The sequence below is a fragment of the Epinephelus lanceolatus genome, chromosome 1 (genome assembly GCF_041903045.1).
Source record: "Epinephelus lanceolatus isolate andai-2023 chromosome 1, ASM4190304v1, whole genome shotgun sequence".
Lineage (NCBI taxonomy): Eukaryota > Metazoa > Chordata > Actinopteri > Perciformes > Serranidae > Epinephelus > Epinephelus lanceolatus.
Genome location: NC_135734.1, coordinates 32,581,697 through 32,604,768, shown reverse-complemented (window position 1 = coordinate 32,604,768; position 23,072 = coordinate 32,581,697). Strand labels below are relative to the sequence as shown.

Below are 23,072 nucleotides of genomic sequence, written 5' to 3'. Positions count from 1 at the left end.
CCTTCCTAATCAGCGTTACTGGGTTTGTCAAGACTGGAGAAGAAGAAAGAAAGAGGAGACTAACACATTGAAAAGTGGAATTTAAAAAAACGTCCTTGGCAGTGACTTTTTTTTTAAATTAAAAAAAAAGAACATAGTATTTTTGCCTATAGTTTTGCGGGGGTAAAAGCTTCACCCTTACATAGTTATTAAAAGAATAGACTAATACATTGAGCACAGTTAAAGTTATTAATACTTTAAGAAAAATACACAAATTTAAACCAAAATTATTGCAAAAGAAACATGAACAAGCACAGTTTTATAGTAAGAATACCAACAGGGTCTAGTTGCATGGGGGTTGCATTTAAAACTCATACAGGAAGTAGAGTCAGACATTAAACCACATTGTTAAAAACACAATACAGAATAAGACTGAACAATGAGGAAGTAAATAAAAATAGAGCAGTTTCATTATTTATTTATTTTCCTGTAAAAGGTTTTTTGGGGGGAGTTTTTCCTTATCCGCTGTGAGGGCAGGACAGAGGGATGTATGCTGTAAAGCCCTCTGAGGCAAATTGGGCTTTATAAATAAAATTGAATTGAATAGATAAATTACCAACTGTAATATTATCATTTATTCTTTGTTGAATTAAGTGTCATAAATCCTTATTCCTCCAGGGTTTTTTTCCTGTCTGATCATCACCACCATTATCACTATCATTACCATTATAATAATGTATGGTAGATACATTTCAGACAAAATAAATACATGAATAAATGAAAACAAAACAAAACGGGGATGATTTGCCAGATTTAAATTTGTGTAGCCAGCCTATATGAAATGAAAATAAACATTAACATCTTTGAGATTTATTTTCACAGTTACCAGTTTTCCTTAAGATATATATTTCCAAATCTGTCCAAATGTATCAACGTTGCAGGTTCATTACAGCAAAATGTTAATTTTTCATCCAAAGCAGTCACTATTAAATTTAGAAGGGTAAAAATCGTGCAAAATTGTAAAGTGAATCTCGCTGGTCTTGTTAGAAATATATAATTTGAAGGGACAAAGCTATGCCATTTAATGTGACATATTTGTTCGTTGTAGAAGGAAAATGTTGTTGTTTATTGGTACATTTTAAATTCTGAATTTTTATTCAATTAATGAGTGACATATTTTATTTTATGACATTTATATATATATATATATATATATATATATATGTGTATATATGTGTATATATATATATATATATATATATATATATATATATATATATATATATATATATATATATATGTATATATTTTTTTTTAAATTAACTGCCAAAAATAAGCAGGAATGGCCTCAACCACAGATTTATTTATTTATTTATTTTATAAATAACAGCTTCATTAAATCAAACCTTTCAGCTTTGGCAATGTTTTATTGCTTCATAAATAATCCCACATTTTATTTTCATGCAATAAATGACTTGACGTTGTGTCGTCACTTCCGCTCACGCTGACTCCAACTTGCATCATTTCTTGTGTCTCTCTCTCAGCAGCCGGGGACAGACAACATGTGAGTATATCCATTCAAACTCAGTTTTCACAGCATAAATATTTCTTTACAGTCACACTTGGCCGCTCCACTGATAGTTAATCTGAGCTTTAAACGCTGCTTCTGACAAACTTTGCTGTCCGTTTAGCAACAAGCTAACTAACTGAAACATTGACCGGCTAGCTTAGCATGCTAGCTAATAACAAGGAGGCGTCATTCTTGGGAACTAACCGCTGTGGAAAAGTGACTTACGGGACCTAATTGACTAGTTTGGGCAAAGTTTCTGCTGTTGCATGTTCAATGTGGAAATAAAACATTAGATTAGACCTGAGTTTGGCATATAAAATGTTTTAAAGGACTGCGTGTTCTGTTGACAAATAGCACTGACAGGTTTTGACATGTCAGCTATTAACAAGACCTTAAAGGAGGGTGGGAGACATTAGCTGAGGAGGACTCCTTTTAATATAAACACATAATGTAGGTTTAATTTCCTAACGTGTCCCAAACGTTATGAAACATTATGGGTCAATGAATGGGTGCGCAAAAGTGATTAACACAGTCTTAGTTCAGATGTTTGAGTCAGGGTCAATTATAGATATTTAAATGGCTAATACTTTATTAACTTCCCAGACCTAAATGCAAAAATGAAAAATACAGCATGTACCATGCAATCTTTTTGACACCTATTCTGTGGTGTGTTTCTCTGTCTTCCTTTTTCACAAGTGTATTGTGTTACATTTTTGTTTTCTGCGTTTTGGCAGACACCATGGTGGAGCCGGTCCCTGAGTCCGTCAACTTTCCCTCTGAGGAGGAGAAGATCCTGCAGTTTTGGGGACAGAAGGACTGCTTCCAGGAGTGCCTCAAACAGTCCAAGAACAGGCCCAAGTAAATTCAACTGTTACTTGTTTATAGTTAATAATTAACTATGCTAAATGTATTCCCAGACAAGCTGTTGAAGCTTAACAGAAGTTTGTAATATTGTGAAATAATCTTTCAATCAAGACACCTGAGATTCAATTTCCTTTGTTTGAAATGTATTTGTTTTGAGATAAAATATAAAACTGAAAACTATCTACAGTTAAGTATTACTCTTTGTCATATTAGCATGACGTCTTTCGACTCGTTTAGCCAGTCTTTAAAATGTAACAGATGTTAAAATGTGCTTTACATGATTGTTAATTTTTTTACAATGATAAATACTTGAGTGGTTTAGAGCAGCAGCATTGTCATCTTGCTCTACTTGTTAATGCTGGCAGCGGTTAAGGATTGCCTTAGTGGATCGTTATTCCAGCTGTTGCACTGTCAAGAGAACAACTTGCATATCCTGGTTAACCAGTTATTGTTAGACACCATTATATACTTTAATAATTTGATCTATGTTAGTATCAGAACTTGTCCATCATATGAAAATGTGTAGTAAGAAACACTGGAGCAGTAAAGTCAGTTTAAAAAGATAATAACAATATTATCATGTGTTAATTTTCACTAAGCACAAAAGCTAGATGTTAAGTAACCAGAAAATTCGGTTAACTTCTATCAAGTTAAGGAACCAAATTAAATGGGAAAAGGGCATAAGGAAAAAAATGATTGTGAAAATGCATAAAATTGTTAAATCTCTGGTCATATCCCTTAGGTTGAAACTTGCAGGATTTTTACATTATAAATGATTTAGCTTTTTGCCTTTTTAACCAACAAAAGATTGAATATCATGATAAGAGCCCAACTGATATATCAAAACCTGATTTTGGCCCGTCACAGATACATTGGTATCGGCCAATGAAGTTTAGTGTTTCAGTGTACTGATGTCATTTTTAACAGTAAAGTTTATTGTTAAACTGTCAAATTTCTTGCCTCCATTACATATATTTGTCACAATATATCAACCAATATATCAGTGTTGGAATTTGTACTCCCTAATATTGGCATAGGCCCCCAAAATCCAGTATCAGTCGGGCTCTGGTCATGATGACATTTGCTAAACAAAGCAAAACTGCAGTAGTTAAGAGGAACTTTGGTCACAAGAGATTTAACAGGATATTTGCTTAAAGCAGCTGTGCGGAACTTTACGTTTTCGTTGATTATAGTGCCCCCCTTTGGTCGAAGCGGTATGACACCCACAGCCTGGTGTCGTAAAATCTCGACTGCAACCGGCAATTACCGCATGCATTTGTTTTGGAGTGCAAGAGGAAAATCATAAATGTTCTGGTGTAGCTCTGAATTTCTTATAAACTGAGGACAACTGCCTGCTGTATATTTGTGTTCATGGTCACAGTCACAGATAATTTTGTGGCGTTTGTTGTAATGTTACTAGACAAAAGCGGTTCACATCAGCTAACGTTACGTTTAGCTTGCTTATAACTTCCATGTCGTCATATATTGAAGTGAAACAACATCTAACAAGTTGCGGCATATTCTCTAAATAAAAACAAAAATTACAAGGGATGGGTCACGATTTTCGAATAGTCGTTTTATTTTGAAAAATCGATTTTTTTAATGCGACTATTACTATTCACCATCTTATTTCCCCCCTTTATTTGACATGCAATTCAGCTCCTAACCGCACGAGGGCAATATAGGATTACTACAGCGGTGTAAGATGGGCTACCAGCTAGTTTGATGCTCTTCTACAAACAGGAGAAACATGCAGAGACTACTTCAGTCATCAAAAAGTTCCGTGTGGAACAACTTTGACAAAATAAACGAAAATGAGGTGCAGTGCAAACTCTGTGAGGCAAAGCTTGCATATCACAAGTCTACAACAAGTATGCACAGTCATTTGAGAGCGAGGCACGCAGGAGGCGGCGAGGGACTGTACCGGCCGGGCTCCACCGCGACATGTCTGCAGCACGAGTCCCATAGCAGCTCGCCCCCCTGTTAATCAATTACAGCAGCTCCACCGGCAACAGGAGCGGCGCGACAACCCCCGTCTGTCGCGCGACAACTCTCTATTTTACGCGGCTCTTCTATTTTTGTCGTGCTACGCTCCCCTACGCGACCCTCCAGCAGATAAAAACTACATGAAATGGCTGCGGGCCGCTGCGGGTGTGCAGAGTTACTTCCGCCTCCGGGTGCCATATTCTGGTTTGCTGACTTCCGCTGTGTCCGACCCGAGCCAGGCTACGCTAAATAGCCATATAGAGAAAGGCTTTTTTTGTCGCTGTTGGGTTCAAATAAATATGCGGATCTTCAAGGGGGGGGGGTGATACGAACTAGGGACAGTTTTATGAATGGTTAAAAGTTCCGCACAGCTGCTTTTAAGACACTATTGAATTACCCTCTCTAAAATGGCCGTAAAATCAACCCAAACCTTGTGACAGTGTCAACATTATCTTGCATGCTTGATTAACAGGAAGTACCTTCCAGGCATCTTGTCTTACAATCACATATCCAGCTACTTTTTTTGTCAGTGAGAAAATACTGTCAAGTAGGGGTGTAACGGTACACAAAAATCTCGGTTCGGTACGTACCTCTGTACACAAGTCACGGTTTGGTTTTTTTCGGTACAGTAATGAAAAAAATAGACAACTATTAAATATCTTTTTCTTATTGGTAACCTTATTAAAACATACCACCACAGCAGTTAACTCTTTTTACACAATTTTTGAATGAAACAAATATATATAAAATCCTGCTTTTTCACATTGTTTGAATGAAAATGGAAATATAAAAGTGAAAAATAAAATCCTGCTGTTTTTTAACACATTTTTTGAATGAAAAATATAAATATACATTTCTGCTTTAACAGTTTTACTCAATTAAAATAAAAAGTATAGTGCAGCTGGTCAGCTTTAAAGCCTGCTCAGATTCAGTTTTACTAGGAACTTACTTAGCTTTCCCACTTTGTTAAAGTGCAGTAAACAAAACATGCTTATATCTATATTATAACTTTAGATGCGTTAGCATGTTAGATGTGTTTCCAAGTACACACTGCTTTTGTCTTGTCAACTTGTTTATTTCCATCTTCGTATTTTACCCTGAAACCAAAGTGTTCCCAAACGGAGGACTTAAGGTTTGCGGGTGGGTCTTCAGGTTTGTCAGGCTCACTTGCCATGTTGTCAAAATGCGAGAATGCGCTGCACAAAGTGAAAGCGGAGATTTATGGGACTCGGTCCGTCACTCAGTTATGTCCGTCGGGGAACTAGATATTTTAAATGGTTCGGCTCGCAAAAACGGAATTAAAATAAAACAAAATAAAATAAAATAATATCCTGCGCCCAATAATTCGGTACAGGGTCGTGCCGAACCGAAAGTCGCGTACCGAACGGTTCGACACAAATACATGTACCGTTACGGCCCTGCTGTCAAGCCCAAAGACCAGACTTTTAAAAATATTTTGCTGCTCATTTCCCAACCAGGTACACCTTCTATGATGGCCCCCCTTTTGCCACGGGTCTACCCCACTATGGGCACATCCTGGCCGGTACCATCAAGGACATTGTTACTCGCTTCGCCCACCAGAGCGGCTTCCATGTGGACCGACGCTTTGGCTGGGATTGTCACGGCCTGCCTGTGGTGAGAATCTGTCATCTTGGATATTGTTAAAAACATTTTACTGAAAGTTCTTCATATATGTATAGGTTTATCCTTGGGTTATTTATTTGTGTATTGTTGCTGTGTGTTTTTGTAGGAGTATGAAATCGATAAGACTTTGGGGATCAAAGGACCTGAGGATGTGGCCAAGATGGGCATTGCCGAGTACAACAAGCAGTGCAGGAGCATTGTCATGAGATACTCCAACGAGTGGGAGGTGAGCTTACAGGAAGAATAATATGTGAGAGAACATTGTAACCATACTTGAGAGACCAGTTTGGTTTTTTATTACATGTGGCAATCTAATAAAAACATGTCTTACTTCGAACAGTGCAATGAACCAGCTCTATAACATAGTGAGGCTACACCACATGTGTGATGTGTTTATTTTATATGGGAGGATTTACATGTGTCTTCACAAGACTGACTTAAAGAGAATGGTTTGTAATGAAGCAGATGTGTTCATATGATCATCATGGGTTTTTTTTAATTTGCTTTGTGTAATGTACACGTTACTATTTATTCCTAGATTTCAGTGAAGCGAATGGGACGGTGGATTGACTTCAACAACGACTACAAGACTCTGTACCCATGGTTCATGGAGACTGTCTGGTAAGAATGTTAGATTTACCATCATATATGTGCACGCTTTGGCTTAAAGATGCATTATTTATATTTTAATTGTATACAAGGAATTAAATGTAGGCCCCTATCTTTTCCACATAATCACTTCATCAACTTCAAAGCTTAAGTTAAGTATTTGTCACCCTAGAACCTAGGGGAGGGGAAATTATCACTGCCAAGATATGCAACCAAAAGCTGAAATGCTAACAATATGCCTGTAGCTAGCTAAAAACATTAGATATCAGCATGCCAAAGGATTATTTTAGCACCTCAGAGAGGAAGAGTTGCATCGATATACTCAGCGTTGTCGCTCTGTCTCAGTGTCCCTTCTTTTTATCTTGCTTATCTTGGAGTAACGACTCCACTAAATGGCCAGCAGTGACATACTTTGATATTTACAGGTATTTGATCAATAACTTGGCGGGAGAATGTGCGCACCTGTAAGCAAACTCTGAGTCATGCTTGTGCACATTTTGGAGACACTGGGAAGTGGCGACGCAGACGGCGAGGTGGAGAAGTGGAGTCAGATTTTTATTGATATCTCACACAAATTTAATGTCACGCTATATCCACCTTAGATCCACGTTATCACTGAAATTAAATCCAGCAGCCTTATTTTGTGCTTGGAGTGAGTGATAATTGTTTCATAAAAACGTTGTAAAATCCAACTCAAATCCTGAATTGAAATTCTTTCTAAATATGTATTTAATCCGCACTGCCTCTAACATCTCATTGTCCACTCTGTGAGCGTAGGAGGGGGAGAGGATGGCGCGACTGCATGGAATATATTTATTTATTTAGCTAAATATTTCCAGTGCATTTATCATGTCTCGAAATACAGCCATTAAGCACAACCGTTACACTAATTTCATCAGTCCTACTTAGACATTTGCTGTTCATGACAAAACCAGCATGAAGAAACGTGTTCGCCTATTACACTTTCATCTTTGAATTGTATTTCAAATTACACGTTATATTTTGGGACAGGGATACCACTGGTTCATGCTGTAATTCAGGCCGGGAGTCTGATCAGACTAATTGCCATAAACATAAATACTGCGGCGACCCTCGTGCGTAATTGCGCAAGATGGCACTGGCACATACTCCTTTCTGTCTCCACCTTTAATAAATGTGATTCTTTATGTCGCACATCAATGTCAAACATCCTCAAATTTAAAAGCAACACATTGACTACATGTTGGTAAAGGAGTAGAAATATTTGGTGTACCTTTAGATCAGACCACTTTTTTTTTCTGTCACTCTCTGTGCAGTCCCACAGACATATCAGCTGACAGCATCAGCAGCGCTGATGTGTTGCCACTTATTTTCGCTTTCTTTTATTAGTGATCCCGCTGCTGTGGCCACCAAATAAAATCTTTCTTCAGTCCTTCACCTCCCGTTAAAGGGTCTTGAGCTCAGTCTCGGAGAAATTCTGTTTTTTGGTTCGTTTCTCACACCTGTCGCCGTGATCTTTATATGCAGATCGCATTCATGAGGTGATTTGCATGACCATTTATGGTTGAACTAGGGCATGTAGAGGGCAGAATATGAGGCGGATCTGGGTGCGCACAACTCCAGGAGGTCTGTGATTTATAAAGAGAACATTGCATGCAAATGTGCGTGCGCGCGGTTTGATAAATCAGATTATTTTTTGGCGCATGCCATTTTCAGCTTTTGGGCGCACGTCAACTCTTAGTATGAATCCTAAGCACTCTTTTATAAATGAGGCCCAAGGTGAGTTCATCATTTAGGATAACAAAAAATCCAAACCAGGCCTTTCGTAACTCAGTTAGGTTCAACTTCTACTGTTTGTCCAGCTAAATTAGCAAAGTGCTTGCTGCACTTAAGCATGCTGAGTGTCAGGTTCTCACAGCTTTCTCACATCTACCTGTTGATGCCTCATGTCTTATTGCTTAAAAGCTCAATTTTTCCAGTTTGACTGCTTGTAAAAATGTAGTTATGGATTCTTTACCACGTCTGTAGTGCCTCCCACCACAAAGCAGCTTTTAGGTATTTTTGTATTGTTGTAGCAGATGGTAATAACAAGGGGGCACCTTCACACAATACAGAGGAATCAGTGGAGAGTGATGAATTGTTCCTCCCCCCACTGTGGACGGAACTTGAATGTGCTCTGTGTCTATATGCACCCTAAATGAATGTCCACTCAAAGTTCTTTTTTGTTTTCCACTGACAGGCTCACATTATTGTTGTAGGTATCTGACAACATTATGGAAACAATCTCTATCTTTGTTAAAGAGCAGGATCCTTTTTTGTTAAATTTCAAAAAGCCCTGGAATCGCTGTCGCTAAAACCATCATACTCAGTTTAACTAAAAAGTAATTTTAACATGTATAGAGTCAGTATATTCACTTCTAGCTGGTTGAGTTAGGGGTTTATTTCACCCAAACCAGAACTGGTGATTGTTGGCACAGTGGAAAGGCAAACCAAGATTGTTTTGGTGATTTTTATTTTGTTTCTGTTGACTTTAAATAAAGTGTGTTTTACAATGATGAAATGACCATTTATTAAATGGAGTCTGGCAGCTTTTAGTGATTTCAGGGCTGCTTCTGGTTTAAAAAAAAAAAAGGATCTTACACCATAACAAAAAGGTCTATCTCTGTAGGGATCCTTTCCATAATGTTGTCAGGCACTTTGAATAATAATCTGAGCCTGTCAGTGGCAAAAGCGAGCACTCAAAGTGGACGTACATGATGTTGCGCACATGCCTGTTTCGCAGCTGCTGGCTGCAGCATTCTCACTCAGTACTGGACCATTTGCAAACACTTTTGTTCCCATTTGTCACTTAGATATAAAAACATAGGTACAGAGGGTCCAGGTTGAAAAATACCAAAGGTGCCCTTTAACTTATTTCCCTGAAGGACACTAATGTCACAGGAGTACACAAATGATGATGAATAACCCCAATCTACTTAAAGTAAAACACTTAAAACCAATATATAACAAAGAAAATGCAGTTTGTCTTTCCTCTCTTTCTGTCTTTAATTTTTTCATGTGTCTTTTATTCATTCAGGTGGGTGTTCAAACAGCTGTACGACAAGGGTCTGGTTTACCGAGGTGTCAAAGTCATGCCTTTCTCCACTGCCTGCAACACCCCCCTGTCCAACTTTGAGTCCCACCAGAACTACAAGGTTGGCACAAATCACATCTCGACTCACACCTCAAGTGGTCTAATGCAGCACAAGTAACAGCATTTACTGCTGCATGAGAACATTAAATTGACTAAATCTTTTTATTTTTTGTCTCCAGGACGTTCAGGACCCATCAGTGATCGTCAACTTCCCGATAGTCGGGAATGAGGATGTGGCTTTGATCGCCTGGACGACCACACCCTGGACTCTACCAAGCAACCTGGCCCTCTGTGTTAACCCAGAGTTCTTGTACGTCAAGGTCAAAGGTGAGAGACAAAGCTTTAGTTTAACTTTATTTTTTCACCTGTGAGTAGCTCCTCCATTTCCTTTGTGTATTTTATTTAGTTGGGAAAATGTTTTTTAAGAGTGCATATTGATGTATTTGATATTTATTTTTTATTTATTTTGTTACTTTCTATTTCAAATATTGTTATTGAGCCAAAGATGATGACACATACAGTATATTGTTGTGTCATTGCTCATTTACACTTATATGAAAGCTTTGTAAACATTTATTCATGTTTATTAACAGAGAAAGGAACATTTTTTCAAAATCTAACACATTTAAATCAAATAAAAATTGACAAGGATAAAAAGGATGTATATACTAAATAAAAGACATAAACCTAAATCTAAGAATATTAACATAATTTAGATAAGGCAGTCCAGGAACATTGATTTGCTACTTTTATCTTCCCCCCTAGTCTTCTTTATCTTCCTAAACCTCTCCTGTCTCCCTGTCTCCTCTCACTAGGTCAGTAATTAAAATGAAACGGTGTATACGTTTAGGCTTCAACTCAGCAAGTTCTATGTGCAAGGTGTGATAGGATGGGCTGCCAAAGTCTGCCTTTTAAGCTATCTTACCCTTTTCAAATTTAATGTACTGTTAAGATCATGTTGCCACATTTTGTAGGTAGAGATGGTAGTTTCTTTCCTTGATTTAAGTAGCCAGGGTTTTTTTGCTGCAATGAGGCAATAAGAGAAGAATTGTTGTTGGGCTGTGGTGAGCCCTCTTTGTGCTTCAGATACACCAAGAGTAATTTTAATGAAGGTTCTGGTTCTAGTGGAGCATTCATTTCTGAGATGTTATTGAAGATATCAGATCACAAACATGCAACCTTGGGCCATAATATAAAGCTATGAAAAAGAGGTGACTCTGAATAATGACATTTATCATATGTGGGTGATACGTTTGGATATATTCTGTGTACTTTTACCTTGGAGTAATGGAGTTTGCAGTATTCTAAGTTGTAGAAGACAGTATCTGGTGATGTTTGAGCGTTGTATATGGGTTTGAGACTTTCTTCTCATACTTCATCTGGCCTTTGAATACGTATTTTTTCCAAAGCTGGCTTTAAAACTTTCAGAAGACGGAGAGATTAGGAGAGTGTGGGGATGTTCCTATAACATATTTTACCTGACATTTCAATGGAAGTTTACACTTAGAGTAGTCGGCTAGTTTTAAATGTAAGTAAACACTCATAGAACAGGCACAATTTGATCAATAAGGTTAAACATTGTCCAAAAAATATTGCTTATATTATAGGAGCCATTTCAAAATGTTAATTGCATTTTTGCAATAACCAAGTTGGATTTTAAATGCTGATGAAACCTGTGACCCTTTGCAGGATGCATTATGAACATTGCACATTATCCTACAAAACAAGACAGCAACTTACTAAATAAAAGTTAACAAATATAATTTATTTACAGTATTAAAGGTACTGACTCATCACCATGTAGTTTCATCCACTGAGTCTGAGTGCATACTTGTGTGTTTGTGCGTGTGAAAGGGAGAAAGAGAGGAAGGGGCAGCATTGTTGATGATCCGAGCCACTTGTTTGTGTAGCATGCTGATTCAAACACCTGTTTTCATCTGGGTATCTTAGTACGTTCAACTGTAACCGTAATTCTGGGCCTGACTAGCGAGGGTAGCAACATGTAATCGTCTAGCAAACATCTCTAGTAGGGTGTTACATAACTTATCCTGGTGACATTTTAATATTTTGTCACTTTTCTAGTGTGTACATACTACATACTCATAATGTGTTCAGGACTGGTGTGTAATATGAAATTTGGTCAGAGCTTAAGTTCCTGAAAATCAAGGTGTGGTCACTAGTGCCAACATAAAGAACCCCTGATGTGCTGATTGGGACTGAATGCTTCTCTGCAGGGCTTGTTGGTCTGAACTGTTTTGTCCAAGTACAATCTGCGCCCAGTGTTCTCTGTGTGGTCAGGATACTTTCATATTATTGCCAAGAAACACCATTATTTTGTTGCTGTCGTCTGTGTTTTCTTCACGTTATTGTCGGGGGAAAAAAGGAAATATCTGCCCACAAACATGTTTGTGTTGTGGATTACTTGAGTTTCCAGGATTGATAGTTTTGTTGAACGATGCTGCTTAAACGCTGTAGCCTGAGGCCAAAGTTTTCTGACTATAAAATCTTGTTTCCCTTGTGGGTAGAGTGTTCTGGACCACAGTATCAGCTGATGGGTGTTTTTATTTGGAAAGAACAAACAAAAACAAATTAACGGAGGAGGAGTGCTGCCTTGGCAAATATGTACCCAGAGGAAGGGATTTCTGAACCATACTGTGTTGGTGGAGTTTTTAGCCTTTGGCTAAGTGTTAGCTGATGAAATAGGACTGTTTTTTGTTGTATGACAGGAGACTCTCTCTGACTGCAACTTAGTTTTTATCTTCAACTAAGCAGACGCTTCACATCCATGAGCAGTAACTCTATTCTGAGGCATAACTGATTAAAAACATTATCTGTCCTCCAAGTGCATGTAGACCCACCCACGTAAAGTGTCCCTGTCAGAGTTAAACAAAAGACAATTAAATATAGTTGTGTATTAATTTTGCTAATGGCCTCGACATTCAGGTTGCACTAAGAAGCGTTTTGAAAATCGGTGTGTTTGGAAAGGCACAATCTGTGATCCAAATGTAACCTGAAACCTGCTCCCTCTCTCTGAAATTGACACTAGACAACAACCACATTTAATACTACTGTCTTGTTTTTTTTTCTGCTTAATTTTATGTTAAGACAGTGCTTTTTGTCAAGTATTTGTGCTTCACTGCTGTCAGACATATGGTGTATATACACACAGTTGCCAGTTTATCCAGTACACGTAGCTAAAACTGATGCAGTCTTATGCCCTGCAAAAAATCCTACCTTCATAAAAGTTATAATGTTCAGTTGTTTGGTCTGTTCAAGAGAGGTGTTGATCCATCTTCATGGTTATTTTGGAAGTTGTAGTTTGTGGTGCTGATGAATTGCACTATTATACTTGGTGCTTCTAATATTTTATCCACCTCCATTTATTTTAAATCAATTTTTGGAAGGCTGTTGTATTCAGAGCTGCAACCACGGGGGAAGAGGGAGGCACTGCAGGGAGAGTGCTACATGTCCGTGATGAAACCGTTCCGATATCAGCATTAAATGCTGTATAAGCGCAGTGCAGAGTAGCAGGGATTAGCTATTCAGTGGGATAGGCAAGGCAGGGTAGCTTTATTTGTATAGCACATTTCAGACACAAGGGCAATTCAAAGTGCTTTACAGAGCAATAAAATATAAAACATGATAAAGGATAGAGAAAAGAGGAAAGAGGAAAAAAAGATGTAAAAGGTAAAATTAATTTTCAAATTAAAGAAAATCACTATTAGAAATAGCAAACGTGCAGACAAGAGGTGCATAGATAAAAAAAGATTATTCATCTTAACATTCTACAGTCATTACAGGGTGGAGTAGGCACAGTGTAAAGGAATATTTTTAGCTTTGACTTAAAAGAGATCACATTTGGGGCTTGTCTTACGTCATCTGGAAGGTTATTCCAGGTTTGTGCTGCATGATAACAAAACGTTGCTCCTCCATGTTTTGTTCGGGTTCTTGGGATGGTCATCAGGACAGCCCTAGATGTGCTCAGGGTCTTAGAAGGTTCATATGTCACAAGCATGTCAGAGATATATTTGGACGCTGAGCCAATACACACACAGGGACTCACATGCACTAACATGCTCGCGCAGCCGTCTACCACAGCAAAGAACAGAGAAGCTCAGATTACAGCTCACACAGAGGGAGCGTGATGTCCTTGTCTGCTCACAATGACAGTACTCCACCATATCATTTCATACCATATACAACGTTCAGAGCATCAAAATAGCAGCAAACAACTCCATGTTTAGTTTATAGTAGGAAACTGAGAGATATTTGGAAAGTCTTTATTATTTTTCACAGCAGACTTTTTGACCATACATAGTAAAAACACAGGTGTTAACACTGATTATGACTGATATATTCAGGTCTAACTGTAAGCAATGATAGTGAGTCAGCATGCACAACACCAGTACCCCGACACTGAAGCATCTAAATGGAATTCAACCATCATGAATTTCATTCTTAACACCTGTGCTTCTCCTATAGTGAAAAGTCAAAATGTCCTCTGTGGAAAAAGGTCTTTCACTGTAACATAAACCGACAGTTTTGTTCATGTGTAAGTCATCTACATTTGTGTGCGGTTCAGACGTGAGGAACGTGGATGAACCTGAAATCAGGTCGCTTAAAAAAAAGTGTTGTCCTTGTTCAAATATAAAAGAGAGAATACTCCAGAGAGGTGGCTAGTGTTTTTGTGTTACCCTCCTGCTGTAGTTTTTGGTTCCCTGAGAGAGAAACTGGTGTTTTTTTAAAAGGATGACCTAGATTCATACCAGCTTGTCATAGCCTGTTTGATCCTGCAGGGGGCACTGTTGAAGCATAGTCTGCCATCCTCACTGCACTGCTTGAACTGTGCTGCATGGGAGACCGCCTTGGAATACCAATGAATGTTTTTTTGTTTTTTTTTTTGTATCAGCTCAGTCTCTTTATCTCGCGTCCTCCCTCTCTCTCTCTCGCTCCATCTTCATCCAAATTTCCCCCCCTTCATTTTCTTATCACTCTCTTTGCCTCCACATGCACCTGTTTTCGTCCTTCGTTGTTCTTATTTTCTGTCTCTCTCTATGTCTGTCTCTTCCCCTCGCTGCCTTTGTTGCTGTTTGAGTTGAGGGCTGTCAGCAGCGGCAGGTCTGAGCTGTGCAGTCATTTGTCACACCACTGAGGAGAAGAAACATCTTTTATTGATGCTGCCCCCCTTCTCTCTCTTTGTGTGTCTCACTGTCACAGGCAGTTTGGGGGTTTTGCCCTCTTCACAACTGTTGTCCCTGATGTTTTCAACATCCCCTGTCCTAAAATTTCCCATTTGGCCAGTTTTCCAGGAGAGTGCAGTCTCCAAAATGTCAGGCAGTCATCCCACATGAGGTGGCGACGTTTTAATAAGCCCAGTCGGCTGTAGCCACATGATGGGGTTCTTACCTGACCTTGACTTTATAGCTCACTATGTTATTATGACACAGGAGTTGACATTGAGGTTTCACATATGTGCATGTATGACGGCTATTAAATACCTGGATTTGAACCATGTTTAATGAGTCGCTGTTTATCATACATACAATTCAGTTCAGTGAACATAAATCATTCTGCAGGGCTCTTTAGATGGCTGGCTTTAAAATAGGAATAAAAAGAAATCATTTTTCATCTCATCGATCAGTATTTTTATTCCCACCTCATTACATTCACTGTGAGGTTTGAAAGCTGCGCTGAAAAATAAAAAGGCAAAATATAAAAACACCTGCTGAGATTTTTCTGTTAATGCTTTGACCTTCTTCAAAACATTTTTGTTTTGTTTGTCTCCAGTTGTCACATGATGAAAACCTTTGCTTTGTTAGACTACATGATGAATGTTGCAGATGGATAACGCTCTCTGTTGTTGTCTTTCTGTTTATTGCCGTAGATGGTGCAACACAGAAGCTCCAGTAAACCTCTTTGTTTCAGTCAATCAATCAGTCAAACCTTTATTTATTTATTTTATCTATTTATTATTTTATCTATTTATTTTTTATAGCACCTTTCAAACCATTCAGTGCTCTTCAAAGTACAAGTAAATGATGAAACATAGGATGTTAAATAGTAAGATATTCATAAAATACAGTAAAAGAAATCAAAATGATCAACAATAAATGGGTAAAGATAAAATAATTGATAATGATAATTTTAATAGAATAAGTATAAATGATACGAACCCACAAAATTATAAAAATGACTAAATTGTAAGGATGGGGCAAAAAACGCCATGTGTTTGTGTGGCAATATTTTTTAGTGACACAGTGCCAAATATCGATTTTTATTACATATAAATTTATGAATAGACTGAAAACTTTCTTATTAGATAAAACAGATGTTGATGAAGTTTTCCTTTGGGGACGTACAGCTGAAAAAAGGTAATGAATCATAGTATACCTTATCGCAGTACTCAGCATATTGCAACACGTTTAAAACCACAATAATATTGTATTGTATTGTGATTAAAGTATCGTGATAATATCGTATCATGGATCCTTTGGCAAGTCCCACCCTACTAAATAGATGGGTTTTTAGTTTATGTTTAAAAATATCAATATTTTCAGCTCCTCTCTGATCCAGCAGCAGCCCTTCTGTGGATACACCGTGTCTCTATCTTTGTCATATCTACACCTAACCACACTGTCTGCATGAGCAGCGCATGTGTGTCACAAAACCTCTGGGGATTTTTCTACGGTCGCCATGTTAACACGTTAGAGCAGCCACACTACTCGTGTGAGCAGTGCTGCTCACACGTAGCTCGGCTGCTGCTCAGTTGAGAAGTCTCGCCTATTTTTTCTGGATGACGCGTGCAGTTTTTTAGCAAAAATAGGCGGTAAAAATGGTCTCAATATCATATTGACATCATGCCAGCATTCTGTACATTCTGTTTCCATGTCTTTATCTGTTACAGACATGAATTTGCAGCTCAACATCTGTTTCTGTTTCAAAAATAAACACAGAGGCTTTTATTCTGAAATATTTGCAGGACTGTGTTGTTGACAATGCAGTGGCTTACATGGCTCCATATATTATTGGGGTATTTGCTTTTTACTGTACCTGCAGCAGCTCAGCAAGGTAGCCATCACGCAATACGTTTTGTTTTTTAGCCTACTTTCCCCTTTTTTTATGCTTTTTGCACTATATATCACAAGCCAGTTAAAAACAAACAAATGTTCAAGAAGCAAATAAAAATGAAATGCATTACATAAAAATGACAAACAAACATAAATGTAATAAATAAATAGAATAATATTAAATTTTAACATTAAAAATAAACTTCAAATTAAAGGTTAGTTCAGTCAGGTTTTATTAATTTCGACAATTTTACTCATCTTAACAGTTCTTTTGCAGATTTTAAATTCACACATCTCAATCAAAGATGTGCAGTACGAACAGAATTTGTTGAGAAAAGTACTAAAAGTGTGATTTTATTGAATTTGTCCTCATACCGTGTCGGTGCTCTTTGATTTATCTTCATCTGTTGTTCTTACTGTTTGTGGCCTACAATGAGACATGCTCTTGTTTAAAGTGTGCCTCCATGTTACAGCAGCACAGATCTTAATATAAGGAGTCTTGGGTTAATGAGAAGTACACATGGATACATTACAAGCAAGTGTAAAATCGTAACGAATTCATTCATGTGTGTTTGTCTGTTCGTCTGTCAGATAACACCACAGGGAAGGTCTACATCATGATGGAGGCCAGGCTGGGAGCTCTGTTCAAGTCGGAGAGCGAGTACACTCTCCTGGACAAGTAAGTACGCAAGACACTTGAGCCACAAAAAAACAAAAATTAGAGTAAATGACTAATATCTGAAAGACACAGTGATATGAAAAATACACTTTTCAAGTTCTAATCTTTTGACTCTGTGGTAACTGTTCATTTTCTCTTGTTAGATTCTGAATATTTGTCAAAAATAAGAGTGTTTTAAAACCAAGTCCCTCTTTTTGATGATTCACCATGAACTCGGGGGCGGTTACATAGATGCATCCAATCATCAAACCCCCGCCCATCATATTAAACTACACTTGACCGTTAGCTAGTGGGAAGCAAGCAGAGAGAAATCAGAGAGCAGGTGGTGTGTGTTTGGGTCAGTTAGCAAAAACTAAATGTGCTTGAGGTCTAATTTATTCATTTAACCCCGTGATCCCCAGTCTGTAGGTGCCAAAATACAACAGTCCTTTGCTGATTCAGTGGGGAAATAAGTTCCCAGAGTGGCACAATAAATATTGAACAGCACAGTCCAGTCCTATTTAATTATTGTCAACTAAAGACAGCTGCTCAGGCAGTGCTGGTTGTGTTTTTAAATCTAATCTGACTCTCTACACTGAAATGAGAGCTCTGATTTTCCAAGAAATAGAACACTCTATTTCTGTATGGCCAAGTTTCACTTGCACTGCGCTTGGTGCTCTGCCAAAAACTACATTTTACAAGATTACATTGAACACATCATGAGAGTGCTAAAATCTACCTCCACCTAGTACTAATTTTTTGAATAAAGCTTGAACGCATCATAATGCAACTCAGTACAATGTCCATGAGATGTTAGTTGTGGCCGCCGGCTGCTATCAGCTAACGCTAACTAGCTCTCATCCTGCTGATGTCAACATGGATTCATTGTTCACATGTCTCCTGAGTTATGACTTGTCTTTTAGAGTTCAAGAAACAAGGATAAATTTGGGGCGTCGGTGGCTTAGTGGTAGAGTAGGCGCCCCATGTACAAGGCTGTTGCCCCATGTACAAGGCTGTTGCCGCTGCGGCAACAGCCATGTACAAGGCTGTTGCCGCAGCGGCCCAGGTTTGAGATATGTTTTTGGGCATTTTTGCCTTTAATGGACAGGACAGCCAAGTGTGAAAGGGGGAGAGAGAGAGGGGCATGCAGCAAAGGGCCACAGGCTGGACTCGAACCTGGGCCGCTGCGGCAACAGCCTTGTACATGGGGCGCCTGCTCTATCACTAAGCCACCGACGCCCCCCAAAAACATATCTTAAAAAAAAAAAAAAAAAAAAAGATAAATTTACTGACAGGGGAATTAGTACATGTGCATATTACCAGCTGTGTGTTGTTCTCAACGTAGCATTATCAGGTAAAACAATAGAGTTCATCTTCTGTCGCAATAATAGTGAGGTTACTGCATCCCGGGGAAGATCTCTGTTCGTCCCAAACATGTTTTTTATTGTCACCGGGACACCGGCGGCTACAAAGCCCTCTCGTCACACAACAGTGAGATCCCTGAGCCCATTTGTCAAACAGTCATTGTATTCTTCTTGCACCTGCTCATTAATTTAGGTTTGTGGCTGTGAGTCTTGACCCCTGCTTTTCAGCCTGCGCAAAATGTGTTACAACAGAAAAACACTGGCCACTGCCATTGGTGAAGTTCATCTCATTTGACGATAGACAGTCAACAAGGCAGATATCAGCCTATAAATCAGTGCTTCCCTAAAATGTACAAACAGTCCAGTTTGTGACAGAGTGCGCTCTGATGCTCTTAGTATTTACAAATGCAGCCAATGTGTTTGAGAGAGAGGTTAACAGAGACAGAGACGACCCATAAACAGAAACATAATATGTGGCAGTGAATGCTGATATTGTGGCGGGCTGCCACATAAAAAATAATGTTTGAGAAACCCTGCATCAGGTGTTTGCATCAGTTTTTACTCCCACACTACCCCTTATAAATAAGTTAAAATAAAAGTTGAGGTTGCAGTAAATGTAGGTGATAAAGGTGACAGTGCCAAACATTCAACATAATGATGATGGATAATGGTTATTATGATGGGGTGGTGAATATAACCTTAATATTCTGCACTTGCAACACTGAAACTTGGTAAGTTGAGAGAACTCAAACCTACAGTAGCTATGGTCCTTCATCAAACTTTAAACTTGTGTTTATTTAACTGTGAAAGGTTTTCTCCTGAGTTATAACTTGTCTCTCAGAGTTAAAGAAACAAGGATAAAGTTACTGACAGGAGAATTAGCAGATGTGCATTTTACCAGCGGTGTGTTGTTCAGTCAGCACCAAGAAAAAAAAACTAATTCCCAATTTTCCAGTTCAGTGGATGATGCAGGAGCAAAGGGGAAGAGCAGAGCATGTTTAAAGATTACAGAATATACTGAAACCTGATGGAGCACATTTCCAGGCAGGATTTCTCCTCACTATATTGGACAAATTAACTGCCAATAAAAAAGACATGTTGAAAAACATCTTAACTGGCAGGAGCCTCGTCTTCCACGGGGACAAAGTCTCCACACACAGAGGCAGAAACGTCTTTATTAGCACAATAATTACAAAAACAGAGTAGCATGAGTGACTCAGCTGCCAACAATAACTTAAACCTTAAATTGAGATGTCAGGAGATCCTGTGGCAGTTTTTGTCCTGACCAAATAAAAGTGATGGGAATAGTCAAAAAGCAATAATATCATACAGTACAGGCCAAAAGTTTGGACACACCTTCTCATTCAATGCGTTTTCTTTATTTTCATGACTATTTACATTGTAGATTCTCACTGAAGGCATCAAAACTATGAATGAACACATGTGGAGTTATGTACTTAACAAAAAAAGGTGAAATAACTGAAAACATGTTTTATATTCTAGTTTCTTCAAAATAGCCACCCTTTGCTCTGATTACTGCTTTGCACACTCTTGGCATTCTCTCCATGAGCTTCAAGAGGTAGTCACCTGAAATGGTTTTGCAACAGTCTTGAAGGAGTTCCCAGAGGTGTTTAGCACTTGTTGGCACTCTTCTGCTTGTTGCCTCTCCTTAGCAGTGGTTTCCTAGCAGCTATTTGACCATGAAGGCCTGATTGGCGCAGTCTCCTCTTAACAGTTGTTCTAGAGATGGGTCTGCTGCTAGAACTCTGTGTGGCATTCATCTGGTCTCTGATCTGAGCTGCTGTTAACTTGCGATTTCTGAGGCTGGTGACTCGGATGAACTTATCCTCAGAAGCAGAGGTGACTCTTGGTCTTCCTTTCCTGGGTCGGTCCTCATGTGTGCCAGTTTCGTTGTAGCGCTTGATGGACTCCACTTGGGGACACATTTAAAGTTTTTGCAATTTTCCGGACTGACTGACCTTCATTTCTTAAAATAATGATGGCCACTGGTTTTTCTTTAGTTAGCTGATTGGTTCTTGCCATAATATGAATTTTAACAGTTGTCCAATAGGGCTGTCGGCTGTGTATTAACCTCACTTCTGCACAACACAACTGATGGTCCCAACCCCATTGATAAAGCAAGAAATTCCACTAATTAACCCTGATAAGGCACACCTGTGAAGTGGAAACCATTTCAGGTGACTACCTCTTGAAGCTCATGGAGAGAATGCCAAGAGTGTGCAAAGCAGTAATCAGAGCAAAGGGTGGCTATTTTGAAGAAAGCAGAATATAAAACATGTTTTCAGTTATTTCACCTTTTTTTGTTAAGTACATAACTCCAGATGTGTTCATTCATAGTTTTGATGCCTTCAGTGAGAATCTACAATGTAAATAGTCATGAAAATAAAGAAAACGCATTGAATGAGAAGGTGTGTCCAAACTTTTGGCCTGTACTGTATATCACGTTTTATATTCTGTGGTGCATTTAAGATGCTCTGGTCAGCCTTTGGTGGATGGTGTAGGTTTGGTTTCCAAAGTGTGGGGTTTCTCCAGCAGAAAACAGCAAAAATAAACCCTGACATTATTTAAATCCTGCATTTTACACATCTAAATTACCACCAGGCCAAAACATTTTGGAAGTTGAAATTTATTTTGGTCTGTATTAACAATTTTCCAATTATGTCCATTTTTTCAACAATTATGCGCCAACAAAGCCCATTAAAAGGAGTAAATAACAATAAGGCATTAAATTAAAAGACAAAAACAAATTATATGAACATGGTTATGATACTGGTTATCATTCTTTCCAATTAAAGAAAAAAAAGTAGTCTAAATAATTTTGTAATACCATATTATTTGCTGAATTAACACAAACCCTCCTCGGTCACATCTGGTTTTTATTTTAAGGGACTGAAAGTTGCATCGATTAATCGATAATTAGTTAATTGATTATTTGATGATAAAAAAAAATATATAAACAGCAAGTATTTTTATAATCAATTAATTGTATCAGTAATTTTTCAAGCAAAAATGCCCCAAAATATTATTTCTCAAATGTGAAGATTTGCTGCTTTCCTTGGTCTTACATTATAGTAAATTTAATATTTTTAGTTTTGGAAATGTTTGGACAAAACAAGACATTTGATGAAGTCACACATGATATGCGCTATGACAGTGGTTCTCAAATGGTGTGCCCTGAAGCAATCCAGATGTGCAGTGGGATATTGTGATAACTTATTGCAATATTCAACTGGGCCTACACAAAAAGTTATGAATGGATTTTTAATTGACTGTATCAGTGTGTTGTTAGACCCATTTCCTAATAAAGAGGCAAACTCTACTAAACAAATGTAATTTATTTAATTTAAAAAGCCTTCACCAGGAACCTATTTGTCACCGTTCTTGTGTGGAAATTGTAAGTGTGAGACACATCACATTATCTTACATTATTTTCCATTGAAATGGATGTGTTATTGGTGCTTTGATGTAATTTAAAAAAGTTTAAAATTAATTCTTGAATCATTTAGTTAAATATTTCATGAGTAATAGTTGGCTGTCAATCATTACTTGATATTAGAAAAAATAAACATACATTTAAGTTGTGATAAGAGTGATAACACATTATAGAGGCTGTTGTGCACAGATATAAATACAGGTGTGCCTTGAGATTTGGGCTTGTCCTTTGGTGTCCCTTGGGCACAAAACCTTTTAAAAACCACTGCGCTGTGATATTGTAACAAGCTTTTCTCATTGTTTTCTAACATTTTTAAATGAGACAGATTAATCTGCAACATCCATAGCTATTAGTTGTAGCCCTAATAGAGATGTCAGACTTTATAATGGATAGATATTGTATGTGCATCTTTACAAAGCAGAACTCTTTTAAGAGAGTTGTATCAATAGCTGGACAGTCAGAGGGCACTGTTTAGAGAAACTGAGTAAATTAAATAAGAGTGAATTACAGATATTGAAATGTGTGTTTTGTGTTTTTAGATTTCCTGGCAAGACGCTGAACGGGAAAAAATACAAGCCTCTTTTCCCATACTTTGCCAAGGTTAGTGGTTTGTGTCGTTGTTCCTTTGTGTTCTACAAGTTTATGTGTTGTTTGTCACAAAATAAAGACAGACCTATGTCTCACTTTAATTACCTGTCCGACCACAAATTGGCATCTCAGTTCACGTTCTCTAAATCTCTTTTGCTAGTCTTTTAATCTCTCCCT

The 23,072-nt window shown here is 38.0% G+C and overlaps 1 protein-coding gene across 1 annotated transcript in view; it reads left to right on the top strand.

Annotated features, from left to right (window-relative positions):
• Positions 1 to 1,446: 1,446 nt before the first annotated feature.
• The window catches only part of iars1 (isoleucyl-tRNA synthetase 1), a 90,774-nt gene continuing 69,148 nt past the window's right edge, over positions 1,447 to 23,072 (top strand). Inside the window, exons 1-9 of the mRNA XM_033626691.2 lie at positions 1,447 to 1,543; positions 2,284 to 2,407; positions 5,878 to 6,034; positions 6,150 to 6,269; positions 6,582 to 6,664; positions 9,708 to 9,825; positions 9,944 to 10,091; positions 17,423 to 17,510; positions 22,847 to 22,907. Of these exons, the coding sequence (XP_033482582.1) occupies positions 2,289 to 2,407; positions 5,878 to 6,034; positions 6,150 to 6,269; positions 6,582 to 6,664; positions 9,708 to 9,825; positions 9,944 to 10,091; positions 17,423 to 17,510; positions 22,847 to 22,907 (894 nt within the window). The 5' untranslated portion in view covers positions 1,447 to 1,543; positions 2,284 to 2,288. The remainder of the gene's footprint in view (positions 1,544 to 2,283; positions 2,408 to 5,877; positions 6,035 to 6,149; positions 6,270 to 6,581; positions 6,665 to 9,707; positions 9,826 to 9,943; positions 10,092 to 17,422; positions 17,511 to 22,846; positions 22,908 to 23,072) is intronic.